This window comes from Myotis nattereri (genome assembly GCF_964212035.1).
Source record: "Myotis nattereri genome assembly, chromosome: 11".
Classification (NCBI taxonomy): domain Eukaryota; kingdom Metazoa; phylum Chordata; class Mammalia; order Chiroptera; family Vespertilionidae; genus Myotis; species Myotis nattereri.
The window spans coordinates 82,961,976-82,984,291 of record NC_138086.1 but is presented as its reverse complement, the minus strand read 5'-3'; the positions used below and the strand labels follow the sequence as shown (position 1 = coordinate 82,984,291).

The 22,316-nt window shown below is 68.3% G+C and overlaps 1 protein-coding gene across 1 annotated transcript in view; it reads right to left on the bottom strand.

Annotated features, from left to right (window-relative positions):
* Nucleotides 1–3,012: 3,012 nt before the first annotated feature.
* Nucleotides 3,013–22,316, bottom strand: part of TNS3 (tensin 3) — a 53,242-nt gene continuing 33,938 nt past the window's right edge. Inside the window, exons 16-26 of the mRNA XM_081101887.1 lie at nt 15,983–16,112; nt 15,333–15,877; nt 14,519–14,605; nt 11,730–11,861; nt 10,860–10,955; nt 10,247–10,324; nt 8,911–8,988; nt 6,722–6,890; nt 6,187–6,255; nt 6,076–6,102; nt 3,013–5,205 (exon numbers count right to left, since the gene is read on the bottom strand). Of these exons, the coding sequence (XP_080958013.1) occupies nt 5,061–5,205; nt 6,076–6,102; nt 6,187–6,255; nt 6,722–6,890; nt 8,911–8,988; nt 10,247–10,324; nt 10,860–10,955; nt 11,730–11,861; nt 14,519–14,605; nt 15,333–15,877; nt 15,983–16,112 (1,556 nt within the window). The 3' untranslated portion in view covers nt 3,013–5,060. The remainder of the gene's footprint in view (nt 5,206–6,075; nt 6,103–6,186; nt 6,256–6,721; nt 6,891–8,910; nt 8,989–10,246; nt 10,325–10,859; nt 10,956–11,729; nt 11,862–14,518; nt 14,606–15,332; nt 15,878–15,982; nt 16,113–22,316) is intronic.

Genomic DNA, 22,316 nt, shown 5'->3' with positions numbered 1-22,316 from the left:
GTGATCTTGTCACCTGGGGTCGTGGTGATGCTGCGTTTAGACGGAATGTTGCAGCTTTTATGTTGATGGGAGGAAGTAGAAAGACTGTTCCATCGTGCTGAGCGACGATTCCACGGAACGGACCTGCCCTGTTTAGATAAACGAGAGGAGAGGGCGAGGGGTGCTCACCCCTGAGGGTTCGACCCGGGCTCGTTCCTAAGGCTTGAGTTCCGGTCTGTTCTCCAGTGGTTTCTCGGATTCCTGGACACAACACGTGACAAGACGCCTGTTCACTCTCCTTCACAGCAAAGGTCAAGGTCGCGGGGAGCAGGGTCCCAACAGCCAGGCAGGGGCGGCCCACGTGTCCAGGGAGATCTGGCCCAACAGCGGCCGCTGCTTCGGAGGAAGGAGTCAGAAATAAGGTGGTTGCGACAACTTCAAAAAAAGCGGAATGCAGCGTTTTTCCTGATTTCCTGGAAAAGCTGTGCTCAGGGTCAGCGGTCAGCTGATCCGGGGAGAACGTGGGACAGTGACCAGGACGCGCAGGACCGTCCCCTCGGCGACCCTGACGTCAGGTGACGCTGCAGCACAGGTCCCCAAAGGGATGGGTCAGGGTGCGGGCAGGGTTTACCCCAAAGTCCCGGAGGGGCGGCCCTGGGACACGGGGTGGGCGTTGGGACGGCAGTCAGGGCCTCGGCGCCGCCCCCACGCGGCCCCCCGCGTCTCCACTGAGGACAGAGGAGGGGCCAGGACAGAGGGTCCGCTGGCCCTGCAGCAGCGCCCGGCGGGGGTCCCGCACGGAGACCTGACCCTGCGACACCCACAGGCAGCTGCTCTGAGTCCGCGCTCGGAGCCAGGATGCTCTGAGCGCGCACTGGGCCCCGCGCCCCCTGCCGGCCCCGTGCACCCCCACTCCCCCCCCCCGCCGACCCCCCGCACCCCCTGCCGGCCCCGTGTACCCCCACTCCCCCCCCCGCCGACCCCCCGCGCCCCCTTCCGGCCCCGTGCACCCCCACTCCCTCCCCGCCGACCCCCCGCGCCCCCTGCCGACCCCGTGCACCCCCACTCCCCCCCCCGCCGCCGACCCCCCGCGCCCCCTACCGGCCCCGTGCACCCCCACTCCCCCCCCCGCCGACCCCCCGCGCCCCCTACCGGCCCCGTGCACCCCCACTCCCTCCCCGCCGACCCCCCGCACCCCCTGCCGACCCCGTGCACCCCCACTCCCCCCCCCGCCGCCGACCCCCCGCACCCCCTGCCGGCCCCGTGCACCCCCACTCCCCCCCCCGCCGCCGACCCCCCGCACCCCCTGCCGGCCCCGTGCACCCCCACTCCCCCCCCCGCCGCCGACCCCCCGCACCCCCTGCCGGCCCCGTGTACCCCCACTCCCCCCCCCGCCGACCCCCCGCGCCCCCTGCCGGCCCCGTGCACCCCCACTCCCCCCCCGCCGACCCCTCGCACCCCCTGCCGGCCCCGTGCACCCCCACTCCCCCCCCGCCGACCCCTCGCGCCCCCTGCCGGCCCCGTGCACCCCCACTCCCCCCCCGCCGACCCCTCGCACCCCCTGCCGGCCCCGTGCACCCCCACTCCCCCCCCGCCGACCCCTCGCACCCCCTGCCGGCCCCGTGCACCCCCACTCCCCCCCCCGCCGCCGACCCCCCGCACCCCCTTCCGGCCCCGTGTACCCCCACTCCCCCCCCCCGCCGACCCCTCGCACCCCCTGCCGGCCCCGTGCACCCCCACTCCCCCCCCCGCCGACCCCCGCGCCCCCCCCTCGCTGGCCCCCCTGCCCGGACGCCAGCTGACCGGCTGCCCTTGGAGAAAGGGCTGCAGTCTTGGGGCCATTCCTGAAGAGTCACAAAAAGGGAAACACCCGACCTGTGGGGGCACAACTGCATTTCGTTGCCATTTCGTGTTTTCCCTTCATCTCCCCACACGGCGAGGGCCCACCGGTGGGAGGGGACCCCCGCGCCCCCCGCCCCGGGAGCAGCCGGCAGGTGCGGAGCCAGCACCACGCGCTCCAGCCCCGCTCCCTCCGCAGGAAAGCCCGGCGGCCACCAGGGGGCGCTGCCGCCCACGCTCTGGGCAGGGACTGCGCTGCGTCTGGAGCCTGGAGCCTGGAGTCGGGGTCCCGCCCTGGGGAGCCGGGTCCCGCGAAGGAGGGATCGGTCCGGAAAGCGCGCCTGGAAGAGCTCAGGGCGGCCTCCAGGCCACGGGAGGGCTCAGATCTGCAGCGAAAACCACGAGGGGCAGCTGTACAGAACCGGTTCCGTCTCGTTTCCGGGCCGGGGTCCCGGGGCCTGTGAGCGGGTGCATCCACGCCAGCGCCGCAGACCTCACTCCCCCGTGACCCCGGCGCAGGGCGCCCCCGGCAGCCCCCCCGCAGCTGCTGGGGTGGCTGCTCGGCGCAGCGGGGCCTGGTGCCCACACAACCAGGGGGCCTGGGGCCACCGTCACCACACCTTTTGGACACGCGGGGGGGGGGGGTGACCTTTCCATAGTCAGCGCCGATCCAGCCACACTGCCGCCATGGGGCGGAGCAGCCCACACCTGCCGGCACCACAGCACAGGCCTTGGAGCGAGTCCACCCACATCCACACGATCAACACACGGGTCTGCGCCCGGATTTCAGAGCCGAAGGGAGAGGGGGCAGGATCGCCAGTGATGGAGCGTCAGCCACCGGCTGGCTCCGCACGCCCCCTGGAGATCCAGCCCGCAGCCCGGGCCTGTGCCCTGACCGGGAACTGAACCGTGACCTCCTGGTTCATAGGTCGATGCTCAACCACTTTAATTCCTGCCGGGCCTGGAATTAAATTCTTAAAACCCTGTATGCACGTGTTCAAGTATCCCTGAAGGCAGAGGATGCCCGAGTTTACGCCGCGTCCATCAGCGATCCCTCCACTCCCCTCGCACTGACACCCCCACACAGGGCCCACCCCGTGTCACCCACACACAGCCCCCCCCCAGGCCGTGCCACGCACACGCCGCACCCCCCCCCCTTGGTCCCCACAGGAAGCAGACGGCCCGGGTTACCAACGTTAATGTTTATTAAACTCCGGAGAGAGATGCAGGGAGCAGACCGCACACAGGGCGCACGAGCAGCCGCTCACACCTGGCTACACTGTACAACACGGGGCGCACGGACGCCAGGCGTTCAGGCACGGGAGACGTGAGGGCTTCGGTGCCGAGGACACGGGCCCTCTCGGGGCCGAGGGCTTACAGGTTAACACTGAGGGACGCAGTGACTGGTTAATGAGGGGCTAGGGGACCCCGGCCGGGACACCCGAGGGGCACACTGCCGGGAGCGCCCAGGACAGTGCCCTGTGCCCGCTGGTGCCCGGGGCCAGGAGCCGGGGGAAGAGTCCTGCCAGGCTGAGCAGGGCGGGCGGCGCTCACCTAGGGCTTGACACCCCCAGGTGTGACACCCGAGGAGGCCTGTCGTACCGACCAGGGCCAGCTCCTGGGAGCCTGGGCGCCCGTGACCGTGGGGAGGGCACGTTGCCGCCGGACTGTCGGTTTGAGAGCAAAGGTGCCCGGCTTCTCGGGCGTCCAGGACGGGGGCTGCGAGGGAGGCCCAGGTCCGTGACTCCCGTGGGCTGCGCGTCTCACCGTCTGGCTCTGGCTTCTCTGCAGGCCTGTCCATCTTCATCCGAGAGGTCAGGGCCGGCCCTGCAGCCTTGGGTCAGACCTGGGTGTGAGCCCTCAGGGGGCGAGGCCTCGGGGGGCAGCACCAACCCGTCTGCTCCCCAATTCCCGCAGGAACCGCGGGGGGCTCCCAGGAACCAGGACCTCGGGCCCAGCAGCCCCTGCGGCCACAGGCACAAGAGGAGGAAGGCCGCCCAGGGGTCCCGGCGGAGTTTGGCACAGGAATGAGGCACTTGCGTTTGGTGCTTTGGTGGGAGCTGCCCGGGGCCCACCGCCCTCGCGGTCCCAGCCTCTCGCCCGAGGCGCTGGCTGGTTCCTGGAGCAGAGAACCGGCCTCAGGCGGAGCCTGTGGGGCTGGGCTCGGAGGAAGGAGGCGGGGACGTCACTGGGACGGCACCTGCAGGGCCACCAGCTTCTCCTGAACCGAGACCACGTGCGGATCGGGCAGCGGGCCTGGCACCGCCACAGCCATGGCACATGCCCGAGGGGGGAGGGGGCCCCAAACATCCACGAGAGAGATCCTCGCCGCCCCTCCAGGAGCCGCAGACGTGGACGAGGGGGGGGACGGGAGCTTCCAGAGCTCAGCACGTCCCCCCTCTAGAACCTCCCACCCCAGGAAGGACGGCGCCTGTTCTGGTGCCCCGGGCACAACGGGCACAGCGGGTACAGTGGGCACAACGGGCACAGCGGGCACAACGGGTACAGTGGGCACAACGGGCACGGCGGGTACAGTGGGCACAGCGGGTACAGTGGGCACAACGGGCACGGCGGGTACAGTGGGCACAGCGGGTACAGTGGGCACAACGGGCACAGCGGGTACAGTGGGCACGGCGGGTACAGTGGGCACAACGGGCACAGCGGGTACAGTGGGCACAGCGGGCACGGCAGCTGCAGCTGACACCGTGCAGGTTACACGGAAACGGCATTTCACCTCCATCTCTGCCTTTCTCCCCTCGGCCTCCTGCACCTTCAGACCCGATGTGACGAGGCGGGTGGGGCTCTTGGCCACGGAGGTGCCCTTGTCCTCACAGCCCACCACGCGTCCCCTCTCGTGCCCTCATGCCCAAGGGCCCACCTGCACGACCTTCGTCACAGGTGCGAACCTGCTGAGGCAGAGGCCCCGGGCGTCGGGGGCACAGGAGCCCTCGGCCACAGTGGGGGACACTCTGGCGGCCCCTCAGGCCACGGCGGAACGGGCAGGTGGCCCCTCCCACAGGCCCTGCATGGGGAGCCTGCGTTTGCACACATGTCCTGGGTGCGGAGCTGGGCAGTGCCCCGGTGCCCAATTCTGCCCAGAAGGCCCGGCTGCGGACGCGCGGACGTGTCCGTCTCGGGAAGGGGCCGGGGCGGTGCTGGGTCTCTGGAAGCTGGGGGAGCCAGGTGTCGGGGTCACCCCAGGGGCCCAGCAGGGCGCAGCCGGTGGCCCGGCTGGGAGGGGCTCAGATCTTCCTCGGGGAGCCGATCATGACCTTGGACACGAAGTTGACGATGGCGCTGGCGGGCTGCTCGGGGTCGTGCTCCGCAAACAGGTGGCACACGTTGTCGGTGGCGCTGCCCTGCTTCCGGGCCACAAACCCGAAGACTCTACAGAGAGAGGCGGGGTCAGGGTCCATCTCCTGTCCGGCCAGGGCCACGGTGAGCGGGCAGAGACCTGCAGGGCTGCGCCACGCGGACCCCTGCCCGCCCCGCTGCGCCTTCGCGGACCCCGCGGCCCGAGGCTGCCGCCGCCTCTGCAGTGAGGGCCCCGGGGGTGGGAGCAGGTCAGGGCCGCCCGCCCGGGCCAGGACCTGGGTCACAGGGGCTGCTTGGCGCCCGGCCGCTGTCCTGAGCCCCGAACCTCTTGGGCGTCACATGCTGGGAGCACGGGCCACGCGGGGGCCAGCGACGGTGCTCGCCACCGACACGCCGACCCCACCCCGGTCCCTCCCGGTCCCCACACCTGTGTCACACTGCACGCCCTGGGGGCACGGGCATGGGAGGCTCCTCAGATCTGCAGCCTCGGGCCGGCCCTTCTCCTTCTTAGAAGAATGACGGGGTTTTGTGAGTCCAGCCGTCCCCACCCAGGAGGGAGCGGCCCAGGGCACACAGGTCACCCGACGGCTTGCACCCCGCCCCCAGCGGGGTCCCACCCAGACCCGGGACCCCGCTGGCCTCCGGGAACTTGGTCAGACCCTGAAACAAGGGGGACCGTGAAGCAGGAATCCTAGGGCAGGGGGTGGGGGACAGCCCCCTGTGGGCGTGCAGGGCCCCACACTGCCCGCCCCAGAGTGAGGCATGAACTCGGTCCCTCTGAACCTGTGGACACCGGGCACCGCGTCTCCGTCACCCCAGCTCTGCCAGCTCACGCCACCCTCGACGCCAGCCAGCCCCTGCCCGAGCGCATGCCTGAGCCCTGGCCCCGGGCAGCCATTTCCTCCCAGGGACGCCCTCGGAGGGAAGAAGCCGGGCGCTCACCTGCACGCCTGGCTGTCCGCGACCCACCTGCCAGGTTAGAGAGAACAGTTAGGTCAGCGTCTGTGCGGGCTGGGGCGCGGGCGCACGCACGCAGGGCACCCCCGCTCTTACTTCCTGTCCTGCGGGTCCAGCGCGCAGAAGATGACGCTGCTCACGGGGTAGTGCCTCCGGAAGAAGAGCCTGGGGGGGGGGTGGGGGGGGGAGGGTGAGGCGCCGGCGGGCCCGGGGGACATGGCCGGCCCCCGTGTGTGGAGCGGGCAGGGGGCTGGGGGCACAGGCAGGAGTTGTCCCTGGGGACCCGCCCACGGCGCCCCCACGGCAGATGCGCTGGCACGTGGTGAACGGTAAAGGGCTGAGCACGCTGGAGCCCCCGGAAGCCCCGTGAGCGCCGGGCCTGCCGGGCTCTGGCAGAACCACCACGACCCCCCTGCCCTGGCCGGGGTCACGGCCCAGCCCTCCTGCAGCCGCACATCCTCCAGGTCCTGGGGCCCCAGCCCCTCGTCCAGGGACGACGGGGGCGCGGACGGAGCGCTGGCCGTTCTGGGATGGAAGCTCTCCCTGGGGTGACCCAGCACGGCCAGGGGAGGCCTGAGGGGTGCGTCCGGGTGTGAGCAGAGCCCGCCCGCCCGCCCTGCCCGCCACTCACTTCCTCTGGTTGTCCGTCAGGGTGATGCCCTGGGCCGACACCTTGAAGTGCACGACCGTCGACAGGGGTGGCGGCTGCTGGGCCAGGGTGGCGCTCAGGGCCTTCTGCACGGCCTGGTGGCCCGTGAGCGACTCCATCTCCAGGGAGCCCAGGTACCACACGTTGCAGGCTGCGGACGGGACACGGTCAGCGCGTTGGACACGGGCCGGTGCCTGGGGCTCAGGACGACTCAACCCGTGGCCGTGCCAGGCGCCCCGAAAGCTGCCCTTGTCCAATTCCGAGGCGCAGAGAGCGAGTGACCCAGACACACACGGTGCCTAGGCCGACGGGGAATGAACACTGCCCTGTGCGCCTGGCGTCCCCGGGGCTGGGACCCTCCTTGGCGTCACGGTGGCCCTGGGCCCGGCCACACGGAGTGAAGGACACGCCTAAGAGGGGGGCGTGCAGCCGGCACCCCATCACAGCCCTGCTGGAGCCCATGTTCCCGCCTCATCTCTCTGTCTTGTCAGCATGAAGGCATCTGGACAGAAACTCAGGCCTCTCGTGTGTTTTGGAACAATCGCTGTGTCTCTCTCATTCATGTCTCTTTCTCTCCCCGTCTCTTCTATTTTCTCTAAAAATGAATGGGAAAAATGTCCTCACTCCTTGGTGAGGATTTAACTAAATCCCTTGCCCTGGCCGGTTTGGCTCCGTGGATAGAGCCTGTAGACGGAAGGGTCCCGGGTTCGATTCTGGTCAGGGCACATGCCCCGGTGGTGAGCTCGTCCCCAGCAGGGGGCGTGCAGGAGGCAGCTGATCCATGATTCTCTCTCATCATCCATGTTTTTCTCTCTCTCCCTCTTCCCTCCTCTGAAATCAGTAAAAGTATTAAAACAACCCCGGCAAGTTCCTTTGTAGACACTGAGACACGGACCCCGAAGTTCACAGGGAGGCCACGCTGTATGGGAGGGGGAGCTGCAGCCTCAGGCCCCGTGGTGTCGATGCAGGAACAGACAGGCCCACGGACAGACAGGCCCACGGCAGGACAGACAGACCCACGGACAGACCCACAGCAGGACAGACAGGCCCACGGACAGACAGGCCCACGGAGAGACCCACAGCAGGACAGACAGGCCCACGGACAGGCCCACAGCAGCACAGACAGGCCCATGGCAGAACAGACAGGCCCACGGACAGGCCCACAGCAGGACAGACAGACCCACGGACAGACAGGCCCACGGACAGACCCACAGCAGGACAGACAGGCCCACGGACAGACAGACCCACGGCAGGACAGACAGGCCCATGGACAGACCCACAGCAGGACAGATAGGCCCACGGCAGGACAGACAGGCCCACAGCAGGACAGAGCTGGACCTGGACCCCATACCCAGCCCCGACCCTTGTCAAAGGGGTGGAGGCAGCCAGCAGAGGAAAGATGGTCTTTCCAGCCAGCGCTGCTGGGACCGTGGGGTGTCCACATGGTTCTCTCTCATGGTGGATGTTTTTCTCTCTCTCCTCCCCCTTCTCCTCCGAAACGAATAAAAACATAAAAACCCAAACACTGCGTGATTCCACCGTGTGAGCCCTGGAGCAGGCAGAGCTGCGGGCGGTGACGGACGGTGGTCGCCGGGGCTGGGAGGGCGGGTGGGCGGGAGGCTGAGCCTGTCCGTGTGCACCTGTCCCACCCCCTCGACGCCACCGAGGGGCCCTCACGGAGTCCGTGGACCTGGTGGTGACGCGTTGGTGCAGGTCCCTCAGCCGCGAGGCCTGTATCACCCGGTGGGGTGTTTACAGCCGGGGGGGGGGGGGGCTCTATGGGAACCAAGTGGCTTCTGCTCCATTTTGCTGTAACCCTAAAACCACTCTATAAAAATAAGGTCTATGAAAGGGCTCTGGGGAGGCTGCCGGGTGGGGGGTGTCGCCCTGGGGTGCGGGTGGGTGGGGGCAGCATGGGCTTATTCAGTGGCATCCAGAAGGACAGGTCCCCCCATCCTGTCTCATGACATTTCCCCCAAGCTCAGCACAGACATGGCACGTATTCCCCTGAACTGGGCCACGTCGGAGTCCCAGGCGCGGTTCCAGCCGCGGAACCGCCTTCCAGCCGTGACGTGGAAGGAGCCATTGGGCATGGAGAGGAGAGGAGCCCCAGACACCCGAGGGGACCCCAAACCCCGCTGCCGCCCGACCGGGGGAGGGGCGAGACCCACCTGCGCCCTGCTTCAGCAGCTCGGCCGCCGAGTTGGCCGCCGTCTGGGGCGGGCTGTCCGGGGCCTCCTCCAGCGGGTCTGTGGGAAGGGGCGGGACACCGTGGTGCTGAGACGCTGGGCCAGGAGGGATCCTCCGACAACCCGCGACCCCGGCCGAGCGCCCGGACGGCCTGCCTGGCGGTCGGGAGCTTCTCCTGGCCATGCCGTCCAGCCGAGGCGGGCCCCCCATCTGAGGAAAGCCGGGGCCCGGCCAGCATGGGGCGTCCTGACTCTGAACCTCAGGATGTATTCACAGCAGCGATGTTCCGCCTTCCCGTCTCACAGCACACAAAGTAAGGACTACAATGCTGTGGCTCAGCAAGAAATATGTATTCTGCCGCCCTGTCAAGAGCAATGGGTGTGACGTCATTCCTTCACACGGCGGCTGCTGCTGGGTGGCTGGCCAGCCATTGGACAGCCTCGGGGAGAAGAGGCCGGGCCGGGCCACAGGCAGGGCTGTGTGCGCCATAACCTCGCGGCACCGGTGGGAAACCGTGGGCCTAAATGTACCTATATCACAGCCCGAGCGACCTTCCAACTGTCAGACCGTCTGACCGGTCGCTATGACGCACACTGGCCACCAGGGGGCAGCGCTCAGCGCAGGAGCTGCCGAGCTGCGGTGACTTGGCAGCTGCGTTTCTCGGGTGACGCACTGGAACCAGAGAGGAGGGATTCCGAGGTGCGTCACCCGAGAACCGCCCTCTCGCAATCCGGGACCCCTCGGGGGGTGTCGGAGAGCCGGTTTCGGCCCAATCCCCGCAGGCTGGGCCGAGGGACCCACCTGAACACGACTCCGGGCACCGGCCTCTAGTGAGTTCTACAAGGTAAACGACATTGACCTGGGCTGTGAATTCGTCTTCACGGAAGAGAATAAAGTAACGTGACCGGAGCTGGGACACGGGGTTGGACACGCGTGGGCGTGTGCGCTGCTGCCTGTGCCCGTAGCTGTTCTCACACCCACAAAGGGAGCGAGTGCCCGCCCAGCGCCCTGAGCCCGCAGTGCCCCCGCTCCGCTGACGGTGGGATCACAGGTGAGGTCAGCAGCTCGAAGGGCATTTGCAGGTCTGAGCCGGAGCCCTTGGTGCCGGAGCCTCCGCGAGGCCTGGTGTCCCAGAGGCCGGTGAGGGCGCAGGGGCCGCCTTCCTGTCCCTGACCTGGTCGGCCACTCAGCCTTCTCTAGGGCTCAGCCCGGAGGGCAGGTGGGAAAACCTTGCGCCGGCTCTCCCCGGGCCTTGGCGGGTCCTGACCCCGCGTGGCTGACCGCGTGGCGATGCCCCTGCCCCCACCCACCACGTACCTCTGTCGGGGATGAGCAGCTTGCAGGGCAGCGCCAGGGGCGTGATGGAGTGCTGGCACACCAGAGCCGTCAGGCTCCCTGCGGGGGGCAGACAGGTCAGCGGGGCCCCGACAGGCACCGCCCACCCATCTGCCCGCTCGGGGAGCCCACAGCCAACGCGCTGCCTCGTGGGGGGACTTTGTGCAAAACGTCAGCAAACAGGGAGGGGGGGTGCGATGGCGAGGGTTCGTGGCAGACACGGTCCTCAGGCTTCCTAAGAATAAGCCACTGTCCGCCAGTCAGGGCGGCGACCTTCCCGGGTCTCTGGACGCAGCTCCAGGGCCGCGGGAGAGCACCCAGGCCTCGCCCAGCGCTCAGGGCCACCCCACAGGCCTGCGGGGTCAGGGCTGCCTGCACAGAGGCCAGTCCGTCTCTGCTGCCCCCGCGGTTCCGGCCGCCCCGGCTCTGCGTTTGCTGGGCGTGGAGCAGGCTTTCCAGGGCCATTTTGCACCCATTCACTCAGGGGTGGGCGTGGGGGAGAGGAGCCTGGGAAGCGGGACTAAAGGAGACGCTGAGAGGGACGCTCCCGGGAGCGAAGGCCCCGCTGGGCCGGTTCGGCTGCGCCCGCACTCACCGAAGTAGGGCTCGTTGGAGCAGCCCTTGAGCCGCACGCCCTTTGGGGTGCACTCGACCAGGAAGTGCCGGACCAGCTCGTTGGCCAAGTCACCAGCTGCGGAGGACGTTAACCGAAAGGAAGAGCGTTAGACACTGGGCGGGAGGGCGGGGGGCAGGAGAGGGCAGTGGTCAGAAGTAGGAGGCGGCAGTCAGAGCGAGGACAGTTGTCAGAGGGAGGAGGCGGTGGTCAGAGGGAGGAGGCGGAGGTCAGAGGGAGGAGGCGGCAGTCAGAGCGAGGACAGTGGTCAGAGGGAGGAGGTGGCGGTCAGAGGGAGGAGGCGGAGGTCAGAGGGAGGAGGCGGAGGTCAGAGGGAGGAGGCGGCGGTCAGAGGGAGGAGGCGGAGGTCAGAGGGAGGAGGCGGTAGTCGTGGTCAGAGCAAGGAGCTGCTGGGAGGCCGCTCTGTGGCACATCCACACACATGTGGACGCAGCCATCTCGATCCCCTGAGCAGGAGGCAGGTGCTGTCCTCGCCTGAGAAGGGCAGGTTACGCCTGCAGCCGCCAGGCCATGAGTCCTGGGGCAGGGCCGCACCGTGCACACAGTGTGCCCTTTATGTAAGGAAACGGGCGCGGGCCGCCTGCTGGGGAGACATCCCCGCTGGACGGGGGGAGCACCTGGCAGGGACCTGGGACAACCATCGGATCCCTGGACAGTGGGGAGGGCCACCGTTCAATGAGGAAGTAAAACTTACAAAGAATTAAGCTCCCTTTTCGCACGAGGACCGAGCTTAATAAAATGCACCCGAGAAGACAAATACCAAGAAGGCACCTGTGAGCACCGCGTCGCGAGGGCAGGCACAGAACCAGGATGTGGGGGGCCGGCACCCACCTTTCTTGTTCAGCTGCAGGACGGAGGGTGGGGGCGTGGCCACCTTCATGGCCAGGCCGTAGGCGCCTCGGAAGGAGTGGCTGTCCCGGACGACGAAGGACCCGGGCTCCTTGTCCCTCAGCATGGCGATGGCTGCGGGGGGGGGGGGGGCACGAGGGTCTGTGGGCGCACGTGCTTCCCCGTGACGCCCCGCGAAGGGCCTCTTCTCCTCTTGCCACCTGGGCCGGTGGGTGAGGGCCAGCCCCCGCCGGGGGAGGTCTCCGGGATGACACGCGGTGCATCTGAGGACGCAGATGCGAGAGGCGGCCCCTCCCTCTGGGTCACAGACCCCCGTCCAGGGGCCACCAGCAGCCGTGAGGCCCACACGCAGCCCGGCTGGCAGCCAGGGCCCAGCGCACACAGCCTGGGGTGCGAGGGGAGGGGGACCAGCTTCCCACAGGAGGAAAGGTTTCCATCCACATAGACCTGCCCTGAGGTGTGACCCAGGGTTCAATAGTTGATACAAATTCCAAGACAGGCCCGAGGGGTGGCTGTGCGCGCCTGGACGCTGGGAAGTCCTCCCAGGACCAGCACCGACTCGGGTGACAGCGGAGCTGGCACGTCTGGGCTCCGTCTTTCCTGGGTGACGGGGGCATTTAGCTCGTAACTGTTCCCTAAAAATACCCCCTCCCTGCTGGGGCCTGGCACCAGGTCCTCTGCTCGCGGTGGAGGAAGAGGGGTGCGTTGGGGTGACGGCACCCTCAGGCCGATGCTGCCCAGACACAGCCAGAGTTTCTCTCGTAACAATTCAGAGTTTCTTCTATAGGGTTTGGTATTTACAAAAAAAAAAAAAAAGAGAGAGAGAGAGAAGGAAAAACTAGGGATTTCAAGCATAAATACAAATTCCAGCTCCGAAGACAGGCCCCTCTCTGGGCAAAGGACAGACTAGTGAGGGGCAGGAAATGGCATCAGCGACGTCAGTGTCGGTCCGAGGCCGCCCCCCCATCCCCCACAGGCGCCGTCGGGGGCCCAGAGCAGCCGCAGGACAGCTGTGTCCCATCCGCTTCCTGCAGCCGCTCCCTCCTGAGCTGTTTACGTTCATCTCAGAAGCACCCAGGGAGCGTGTCCCCACATCACACGGGGCCCACTGGGCTCCACTCGGGCTGGCGGCCCCTCCTGCCTCTTCCTGAAGCTCCCCTGTGGCTCTGATCGGAAAGGCGCACCCCAACCCTAAAGACAAAGCAGCCCACAGCGCTCTGCCCGGGGGCGGCACACCCCACGCCGTGGGCGCCCGTCGGACCGGCCTCCTTATAAACGTCTAGAAGTGACGTGAGTTCAGCTCCAACATCACCAGGCGCACGGCAGCGGCTCTGAGATGAGCTCCCCCCAAAGGGGCCTGCGCTGTGCGGCTGAGACTCGACGACAGGCGGTGCCCCACCCCCGGCGTCCTGCCCGTATCCCGCCCCCCCCCCCCCCCCCGCGTCCTGCCCTGTCCTCCTGCAGCGTCCCGCCCCGTCCGCACCCCAAGACCAGGGAGGCACCTGCCCGCGGCCACGCCCACCTGCTTCCTGGGGAGCCCTGGTTTCCCGGCAGAGGAGGGGCGGCTCCGCCAGCCCAGCCCCTGGTCTAGAAGGCTGCTCTGGTGGAAGACGGGCCCACGTGGAATATTCTAGGACTCAGTGCCCGACAGCACTTGTGGTCAGCGTCTGTCCAGCGGCCGAGGGCCAAGGGCCAAGGGCCGGAGCTGACGGCCACAGTCGTGGGGATTCTTGCGACCAGAGCGGGTGGCGGGTGGGGGTGGAGGCCTGACCTTGGAGCCGGCTGGGCCACGGAGGCCAGCGCAGGGCGCGAGGGGGCTGGGCCGCGGGCTCCCAGAAGGACAACAGGGTCCCTGACTCGGAGAAAAGCCGCTTCTCTCCATCGCTTCTGCTGACGGACAGGCTGCGCCAGGAAGCCGGCCGGGCTGTCCGCAGCCACTCGGCTCCTTGGTCCCGGGGGCTCCGGGAGCCCCGAGGCTGAGGCCCTGGCACAGCCGCCCCCACCGAGCGAAGCCGACCCCCTCTCAGCCGCCACCCGGAAGCCGAGGGAACGTCATTCCCGGGATCTGGGCGACGTCTCCAGGCTCCTGGCCAGTCACACGCCCTCTGCTCTGGGGGACGCCCTGGAGGAACCCCCACGTGGCTGTGACTCGGCCTCCCCAGGGACAGCAGGCCCCGTGGGCGGAGCAGCGCCCTGGGGACCACAGTCCTGCTGGGAGGCCTCCTCCCCCCGGGGCCCCGCTCGGCTCCCCGGCGGCAGCTCCTCTGCTCTTGTTCCCCTAAGAGCGACCCAGGACTGAGCTGCCCAGAACCAAGGACGCAGGACGCAGGACGCAGCCCGGCCGGCAGGGCTCAGGGGCTGAGCGTCGACCTGTGAACCAGGTTGAGGTCAGGGTTCGATTCCGGTCGGGGCACAGGCCCGGGTTGCGGGCTCCATCCCCAGTGTGGGGCGTGCAGGAGGCGGCCGATCCGTGATTCTCTCTCAGCACGGATGTCTCTCTCCCTCCCTCCCCGCTCCTCTCTGACATCAATAAGAACATATTTAAAAACAAAAACCCACGACGGTGCCTGGACTCCGGAGCTGCCCGAGGCGCCCGGACAAGGTGGTGTGGGAGCGAGGGGCTCTCTGTCACCAGCCCCTGCCACTCAGCACTCGCCTCTCCCTGTGGACAATCACAGGTGTGCCCTGCAGGCGCCCAGGACTCCAGTCCTCCCGCCCGCCTGGCCCCTCTCCCCCGTCCCCGCCTCACGCTGCGCCGAGCCCGCACGCACCTTGCTCCCTGGAGATGTCCGCCTTGTACCAGAACTTGGAGGTGTCCTGCACAAAGCTCACCGTCACCTGCTTCTCACCTGGGTTTTCTGTAAAACGGGGTTGAAACGGGTGCTGTGAGGAGCGCTGTGTCACCAGCTCTCACCTCCCGGGGGCTGAGGGTCGTCCCCCCCTGGGCTGATGGGGGTCAGGCACGGGCTGTTGAATAATGGGGGTGAGACACGGAAGTCGGGTCCGGGGAACATCCAACAACACGTCCTTAGAAAGACGGGGGCTCAGCCGGCCCAAGTGGCTCAGTGGTTGAGCGTCAACCCATGAACCAGGAGGTCAGGGTTCGATTCCCGGTCAGGGCACAGGCCCGGGGGGCAGGCTCGATCCCCAGTGTGGGGCGTGCAGGAGGCGGCCGATCCATGATTCTCTCTCATCATTGATGTTTCTCTCTCTCCCTCTGCCTTCCTCTCTGGAGTCAATAAAAAGTCTCTCTATATTTTAAAAAGAACGGAGTTCTTCCTTCATTTTTAAAAAAAGCAGACAGACAGACAGACGGGCACAAAGCAAGGCCAGCCGTGCTTCCCGGTGCCGAGCTCGTAAGAGTGTGAAAGAACGAACTGGAATCGAATTCGCTTAATTCAAAACCAAAGTTACTTCTCCAGCCCCTGGTTCCGAGGGAAGGGGTCGCCCACGGCAGGTGCTCCTCTCAGGGGCAGGGAGGCTCCCGGGACACGCAGCCGCCGCGGGGAGGACGGTGGGAGGCGCCCAGCCCGGCACAGAGGCTCCCCGCTTCCCAAGGGCCCCCCCCCAGAGGGACCCACGTACCCGGAGAAGGAGCTGCCGCCTCGGGGGGCTTGGAGAAGTCGGGGAGCACGCTGGGGAAGGGGATGCTCATGGTGCTCCCGCTGTGGGGGCTGGAGAAGCCGCTGGAGGCTGGGGAGACGGAGCCCAGGGAGTGGTCGCCCTCCGAGGCCCGCTTCTTCTCGGGGAGCGGCGGCTGCCCGGGCCCCCCCGGGAGGAAGGGGGGCAGGAAGCCATTGTCCGCAGTCACTGCCGCTGCCCGCAGGGCCCCCGGGGCCTCCGTGGGGGGCAGGCCGCCTCCCCCGGGGGCCGCGCCGAAGCCCAGGAAGGCCGGGCTGCTCGCGGGGCCCGGCGCCTCGGGAGACTCCGCCAGCGACAGCGCGGGGCCGTGGAAGGCGGGCGGGAGCTCGGCGGGCGGGAGGTGCGGCCGCCCGGGGCTGGGCCCGTCCTGGCCGGGACCCGGGAACTGGCTGGGGCCCAGGAGGCTCCGGGGGGGCCGGCTGCTCCCAGGCAGGGCCGGCGTGGGTTTGGGGCTGGTGTCCACCCACGGGTGCTCGGCAGACACGGGGCTGTTCGGGAGGCAAAGCGTCAGGGCAGACGCAGGAAGAACACGAGTCAGATGGCGCGGGCCACGGGCAACCCTCCCACGGCCCGGCCACGGCTGCCCCGCTGACCTGTCCCTCCGGGAGCCGGGGCTGCTGCTGGCGGCGAAGGCCCGCGGGAAGGGCGGCGCCGAGGGTCTGGGTCCCGCGGGGCTCTCGGACATCCCCACGGAGCGAGCGAGGGCCTCGGGGCTGCGGGGCTCTGGAGACAGGGCAGGGGCGGAGACTGTTCTGTCTGCAGGGAGCAGGCCCCCCGACGCCGGCCACACGAGGGTCACGTGGCCTCGGCCCCGCACGGCGCTCGGCACGGAAGTGTGAGCTGCTGTCCTCGCCGTGCAAGCGGGGGGCCCGGCGACCCAGGGCCGTGCCACCAACAAGGGCAAGGCCACTTCCCAGCAAGCGCCGCCGTGGGAGCCGTGGGAGCCGTGGGAGGGCACACAGCCCACACGCCTCCCCAGCTGGTCACTCAGGTCACTTCCCACCTGAGCACGGTGTTGCCCGTGGCGTCTTCACCCGAAGGTGCAACCCGCCCAGCCCAGCCCCCGTCATGCAGGGGAGAGGCCGAGAGCCTTCACAGCTGCCTGTGGGACACCCAGCCCACACGTCCCACGGATCCCACACATCCCACGGATCCCACATGTCCCACGGGTCCCACACGCCCCACGGGTCCCACACATCCCACGTGTCCCACACGTCCCACGGGTCCCACACACCCCACGGGTCCCACACGTTCCACGGGTCCCACACGTCCCACGTGTCCCACACGCCCCACGGATCCCACATGTCCCACACGTCCCACACATCCCACGGGATCCCACACGTTCCACGGATTCAACACATCCCACGGATCCCACACGTCCCACGGATCCCACTGAAACTCCCACATCCCACTAATGAGAAGCTCATCCACCAGGGGCTGTGCCAGGGCCAGGACAGGCCTTCAGGCCACGGATTCTGGGGACGTTTAAAACCACCACGGTCACAACAGCACGACTGAGACCCAAGCTGTTCTACATTCTGCCCTGGAACGAGGGGCTGTGAGGAGCAGGGACATTAAGAGAAGCCGCGTAGCCAGTCGACACCACGCTGTGTCTCCAGCCTCAACGTTTCCACGTGGAGCGTGTGGAACGGAGGCCAAGTGGAGGCCGTGGTCGGGCGGTGGCAGGCCACAGCTCTGGGGAGACAAAAACTGGGGTTCAGGGCTCAGAGCGAAGGGGCTGCAGAGGCGAGGGACCCTCGGAGCACTGTCTCCCTGCCCGGCATCCTGACTCCCAGGCCCAGGGGCAGAGCCAACGCGGCAACCGGGCGGACAACCAGGAGGAGGCGCTGCCAAGGAGCCAGGCGCGGAGTGTGGGCAGGGCGCTCTCAGCCCAGGACTCGGGGACCCACAGGCCAGAGACGGACGGACAGACACGCAGTTCTGTGGCGAGTCTCTAAAAGGACTGCCCGCCTGGCTGCCCGGCCCGGCTCTGGGCTCAGCTGCGGGGCCTGGGCACCATCAGAGCAGGGTGGGCTCCAGCCTCGCCGGAGCTTAGGGTGACGCTCCTGGGAGCCGCCTTCTGCGGGGCCTGTGCAGGGCCGGCCGTCTCCGCTCCGGACGGGAAGCCACTGTGGGTGCACGGGCCCTTCCCCGGGTCGGCGGGGGCCCTTCCCCGGGTTGGTGGGGGGCCCTTCCCCGGGTTGGCGGGGGCCCTTCCCCGGGTCCGAGAGGGGCCCTTCCCCGGGTCCGAGAGGGGCCCTTCCCCGGGTCCGCGGGGGGCCCTGGGGCAGTGCCCCAGCTTCCTGGCTGTGGCCCCCTGGGACGAGCATCGCAGTGTGGGGGACGCCCACGGGGACCCCGCACCTCAGCTCCGACCCCATCGGGGCCCAAGGAGCTTCCTGAGGTCCCTGCACCTCCCCACACAGCCGGCCGTGGTCCTGGCCACACCCTCCGTCCTCGCCTCCTCCCTTCCCTGCCACACCCGGGCGGCCCGGCCTCAGGGTCCTCCGTGTTTGGGACTCTGACCTGCCGCTCACCCCCTGGTTCCCGCTGCCCGGGGGTGGCCTGGCCTGGGGACCAGGGCGCCGGCTCCCTCGCCCGGGACGTGGGGAGGAGGCTTCCCCTCCTGCACTTCCTGCACCAGAGGGCGCGGGCGTGAGGGGTCAGGGCTCCTCCGTGAGTCTATTTTAGGCTCCGGCTGGGGGGGGGGGGGGGCCTGGGCCGGATGACGCGGCTCCCGCTGTCCACTGTTTACCTCGCGTGCGAGTGACAGGAAGAGGGACCCACTGTGCGGAGCCCGCGTCCGCCGGGGCCGGGGCGTGTGAGGGCACAGCCTGTGGTGGACACGGGGAGATGCTGGCGCAGGGGCCACGCTCACTAACGAAGTCGGGCAGGTGACGTCTTTAAAGACGGACGTCAGCGTTTCCGTGTCCCGTGTTCCCGCCCCAAAGCTTACAGAGGTATGAGCCTCACTCGCCTGTCAATCACTGTGAACTACAGATGCCCACTGAACGCCCATGCGGCCTTAATGAGAACAAGGCCACTACGGGGGCCACGGGGGGCTTGCCTAGGCTCCATCCTCCCTCCTCCCCTCCCTCCTTCCCGCCCTCCTCCCTCCTCCCCTCCCTCCTTCCCGCCCTCCTCCCTCCTCCCCTCCATCCTCCCTCACTCCATCCTCCCTCCTCCCCTCCCTCCTTCCCGCCCTCCCCCCTCCTCCCCTCCATCCTTCCCGCCCTCCTGTCTGCCATCTGTGGTCTGCGTCCTGCCCCCCGCCCTCCGGGCGCCCCGCGGGCCGTGCGGTCAGTAGGGGAGCTCCCCGCGGAGGGGAGCCCGAGCCAGCCCTTCGTCTCCCCTTCAGGGGGAATCTGGGGCTCTGGGAGGAAGAGCTCTGACCTTGGGTCCTGGTCTGGACTCCCCACCATAGTCCCAGGCCCCAGGGCACGACCTTGACCTCTGGGGCCTCTGGGGTCGCCTTGGACAGACCCCAGGGAGTGGGTCTGCTTGGCTTGGAGCCCCCCCCCCCCTCCAAGGGCCGGTTTTCCTGGGGATTTGCTGTCTCCCCTTCTCCATGCTTCTCGCTGCTGCTCCAGATTCTCGCTTTCCAGTGGCCGTGAGGCTCACACACCACGTCCCCGGACAAGCAGCCCCTTCCTGCTGGCCAGCTACGCGGAGGCCCCTGTGAAAGCAGCCTTTGTGCGGGAGGCTGTGGCGTGTTTCAGCCGAGCCCTCATTTTGCAATTCTTCTGTTAATTGTCTGCGAACAAGGAGCCATTTACCAGCCTCTGGGAGGCGGGGCGGACTGGCCAGCGGCCAGAGGGGCCGGTGGAGGCCGAGGAGGAGGCGCCATCTGGGGCCTTTCCTGGTGAAACCCGTCCCGCGTCCAGGCCACACACAGGCTCCCGAGCGGCCACGGTGAACACGCACACGCCTTCCCGGCTCCGCCTCCTCTTACAGCCCACGTCAGACACACACACACACACACACGTGCTCCACGCGAGGCCCTTCCTGCGAGTCCCCGGAAAGCTTTCTCCTGGACCCAGTCTAGGCCTGTGGGTCCTGACCATTTTGGGGGTCGAACGACCCTCTCACAGGGGTCGCCTAGGACCATCGGAAAACACATCTATAATTACATATTGTTTTGTGATTAATCACTATGCTTCAATTATGTTCCATTTGTAACAATGACATTGGGGGTCACAGCATGGGGAGCTGTATTACAGGGGCGCAGCCTCAGGAAGGCTGAGGACCACTGTTCTAGAAGCATCCGAGGTCCCACTCCCCGACGGGCTGGGTGTGCGGCCCACAGGACTCGGGGTCCCTGTCTGTGAGGTCCTCATGCAAACGGGGAGCGGTCCTTCAAACCTACGGCCCCTCTCCCTTCCCCAGTCACACGAGGACCAGAAAACGCGACCGAACAGCTCCCGCCCCGGACCCTCACGAGGACGTCCCCTCTGGGAGGAGGCTCGCCTCCCGCGGGCAGGCGCCCGGGAATTCCTTCCCTCACAGACTGTCTCCCGGCAACGTCCACAGGCAGGATGGTGCCCGCCTGCCCAGCGAGTCTCCGAGGGGCTGACCAGCCCCTGGCAACCCTGAGAGCCGGCCTGGCGCCTGCCTCGCGGAGCTCCCGGGACGAGCTCTTCCCTGCCCGCTCAGGAGCTGCAGGGGCCGGGGGCCGGGGGGGCCGGGGCCGAGGATCGGGTGCACCTGAGGCTGGGGGTGCTGAGGGCGCCCAGAGCACCTGGGCCAAGAATGGGGTGCACCCAGAGCTGGGGTGCTGGGGCGGGGAGAGGCCGAGGGGTGGGGCGCACCTGGGGCTGGGGCGCTGGGGTGGGGAGAGGCCTCATCACAGCAAACCTGGCCCAGCCCCTGTGCTCCCTGAGTGCCCTTCCTTCCACGGGGGGAGCACGCCCAGGGGCTCGACCGCCTCCCCCAGCTGCAGGCTCTGTACCCGCAGCAGCTAAGGGAGGCTGCTCCCCATGTCAGAAAGCGGGGGCTGCTGCTTGTAAGGCCCCCAGGACCGCTGAGTCCCCCGGGTCCCCTCCCTGAATCCCCTGGTCCCCTCCCTGAGACACCCCCCCGCTGAGTCAACCCCGAGTCCCCCTGGAACACGGGACCACACCACGGGCCCCTCCTCAGGTCTGCACTGCGTCCAGCCCAGCTGCACCTCCTGTGGACACAGCTCCCTGTGCCCATGCTCAGCGCCCACGTGTCCCCCACTCCACGCCCAGCACAGGGAAGCTCCCCGGATGCTGACGTGACCGGGCAGTAAAGCAAGACAGGAGGCACGCGCCCCTGACCCCCGGCCGCCGGCCTGTCAGTCCTGCCCACCTGGGCCGTGTGGGGACGGGGCACGGGGTGCGCCTGGGCAGCCGCCCCTTCATCCCCGGGTTTGGGGTCCTCGCTACACAAACCCCTCCCTCCCCCGCCAAGCTCCACGCAGAGCCTGGTGCTATTTGGACCGAAAGCCTGTTAATCCCAGACCCGTCAGGAGGCCTGCCCCTCGGGGACACGGGCTCCCCACCCGTGAGCATGCCCCGCCCCGCCCCCCCATCTATTTATGCGTCTGAGTAAACCCCAGAAGGTTCTGTCCCTGCAGCTACTACCTGCTCCCCCCATCACCAAGGCCTCCGGACTCAACCCCCCCAGCGAGCTGCGAGCTGCGAGGGGACCGCCCCTCACAAGGACAGACCGAGCAGCAGCGGGACTGATGGACTGACGGACAGACGCCGGGACAGCTCTGCGTCTGCCCTGGGCGATGCACATGGCCGGGTCCTGAGACCCCGCCCCCAGAGCATTCCAGAAGCATCTTTATCGTCACCGTCACTCGGTCACCCAGGAGAGCTGGCTGCCCTGTGCTCTGCCCCTGCCCCTCGTCACACCCGCCCCTCACACTCCGCCTGCGGGGCCCTGTCCGTCCTGACGTGGCTCCGGCACCCGCCCCCTCCCTCTGGGCCGACAGGGGCCACACCAGACACGGCCCTGCCCAGGCGGCTGCCCAGTTGGGGCCGATGGGGAGGCTGCACTGGTCCCGGCTCCTCAGCGCCGTTCACGCTCCTGGCCGCGGCGGGAACAGGGCCATGAGGTCTGTGGGTGGGTCCGCGGGGCCTGGGAGGAGCGGGTGGAGGAGCTCTCGGCGGTCCTGGGCCTCGGGGTCAAGTCCACGGGTCCCACGGACGTGCTCCCTCCGCACGGCACTGCCACCACCACCCTCAGCGACGCCGCCCCCCCCCACCCCTCCACCGCGAGCAGCTTCCCGCCTTTGCCTGTTGTTTCCTTAAACCTCAGGGAGGGGAGGCCAGAGAGGGAGAAGGCACAGCTTCCGAAACGGCCTTGAGTGTGAGCCGCGCCCGGAGCGCCGACCGTCACAGCCACGCTCCGCACGGCCGCAGCTCACGGCTGTGGAGTCACAGGAGGCTCCACGGGGTTAACACCCGGGTCCGTGACGCCTCCGCCTACTTTACAAGGACAATCCTGACGTCGGAGGACGGGCTCCAGGCTGCAAGCCCAGGACGTGCGGGGACAGCTGAGCCGCGGCCTCCCCAGGACAGAGCCTCATCCCACGGCCCCGAGGTGACCCCTGTTCTGAAGGCTCCCAGGCCCGGGAGGCCCCTGTCCCGCTGTAGCTACACTCTTCCCACGCGAGGACCCTCCTCCACGCCTTCTCCCTCCTCCCTCCCTCCTATCTCCTTCCCTCATCCTTCATCCTCCCTCCTCCACACCTCCCTCCCTCCCTCCCCCCTCCCTGCCTCTGCCTCCCCTACCGCCATAGGGACAGCTGACAGTCAGCGCCTAACTTCACAACCGCACCCACCTGACGGGGAGGGAGCCACGGGCCTCATCTGTGGGCATCATCGCCGCTCAGAACGCCCAGACCCTCAGCAGGACGCTCCAAGCTCGGCCGGAACCCCCGCGGCCATCCTCGCCTAC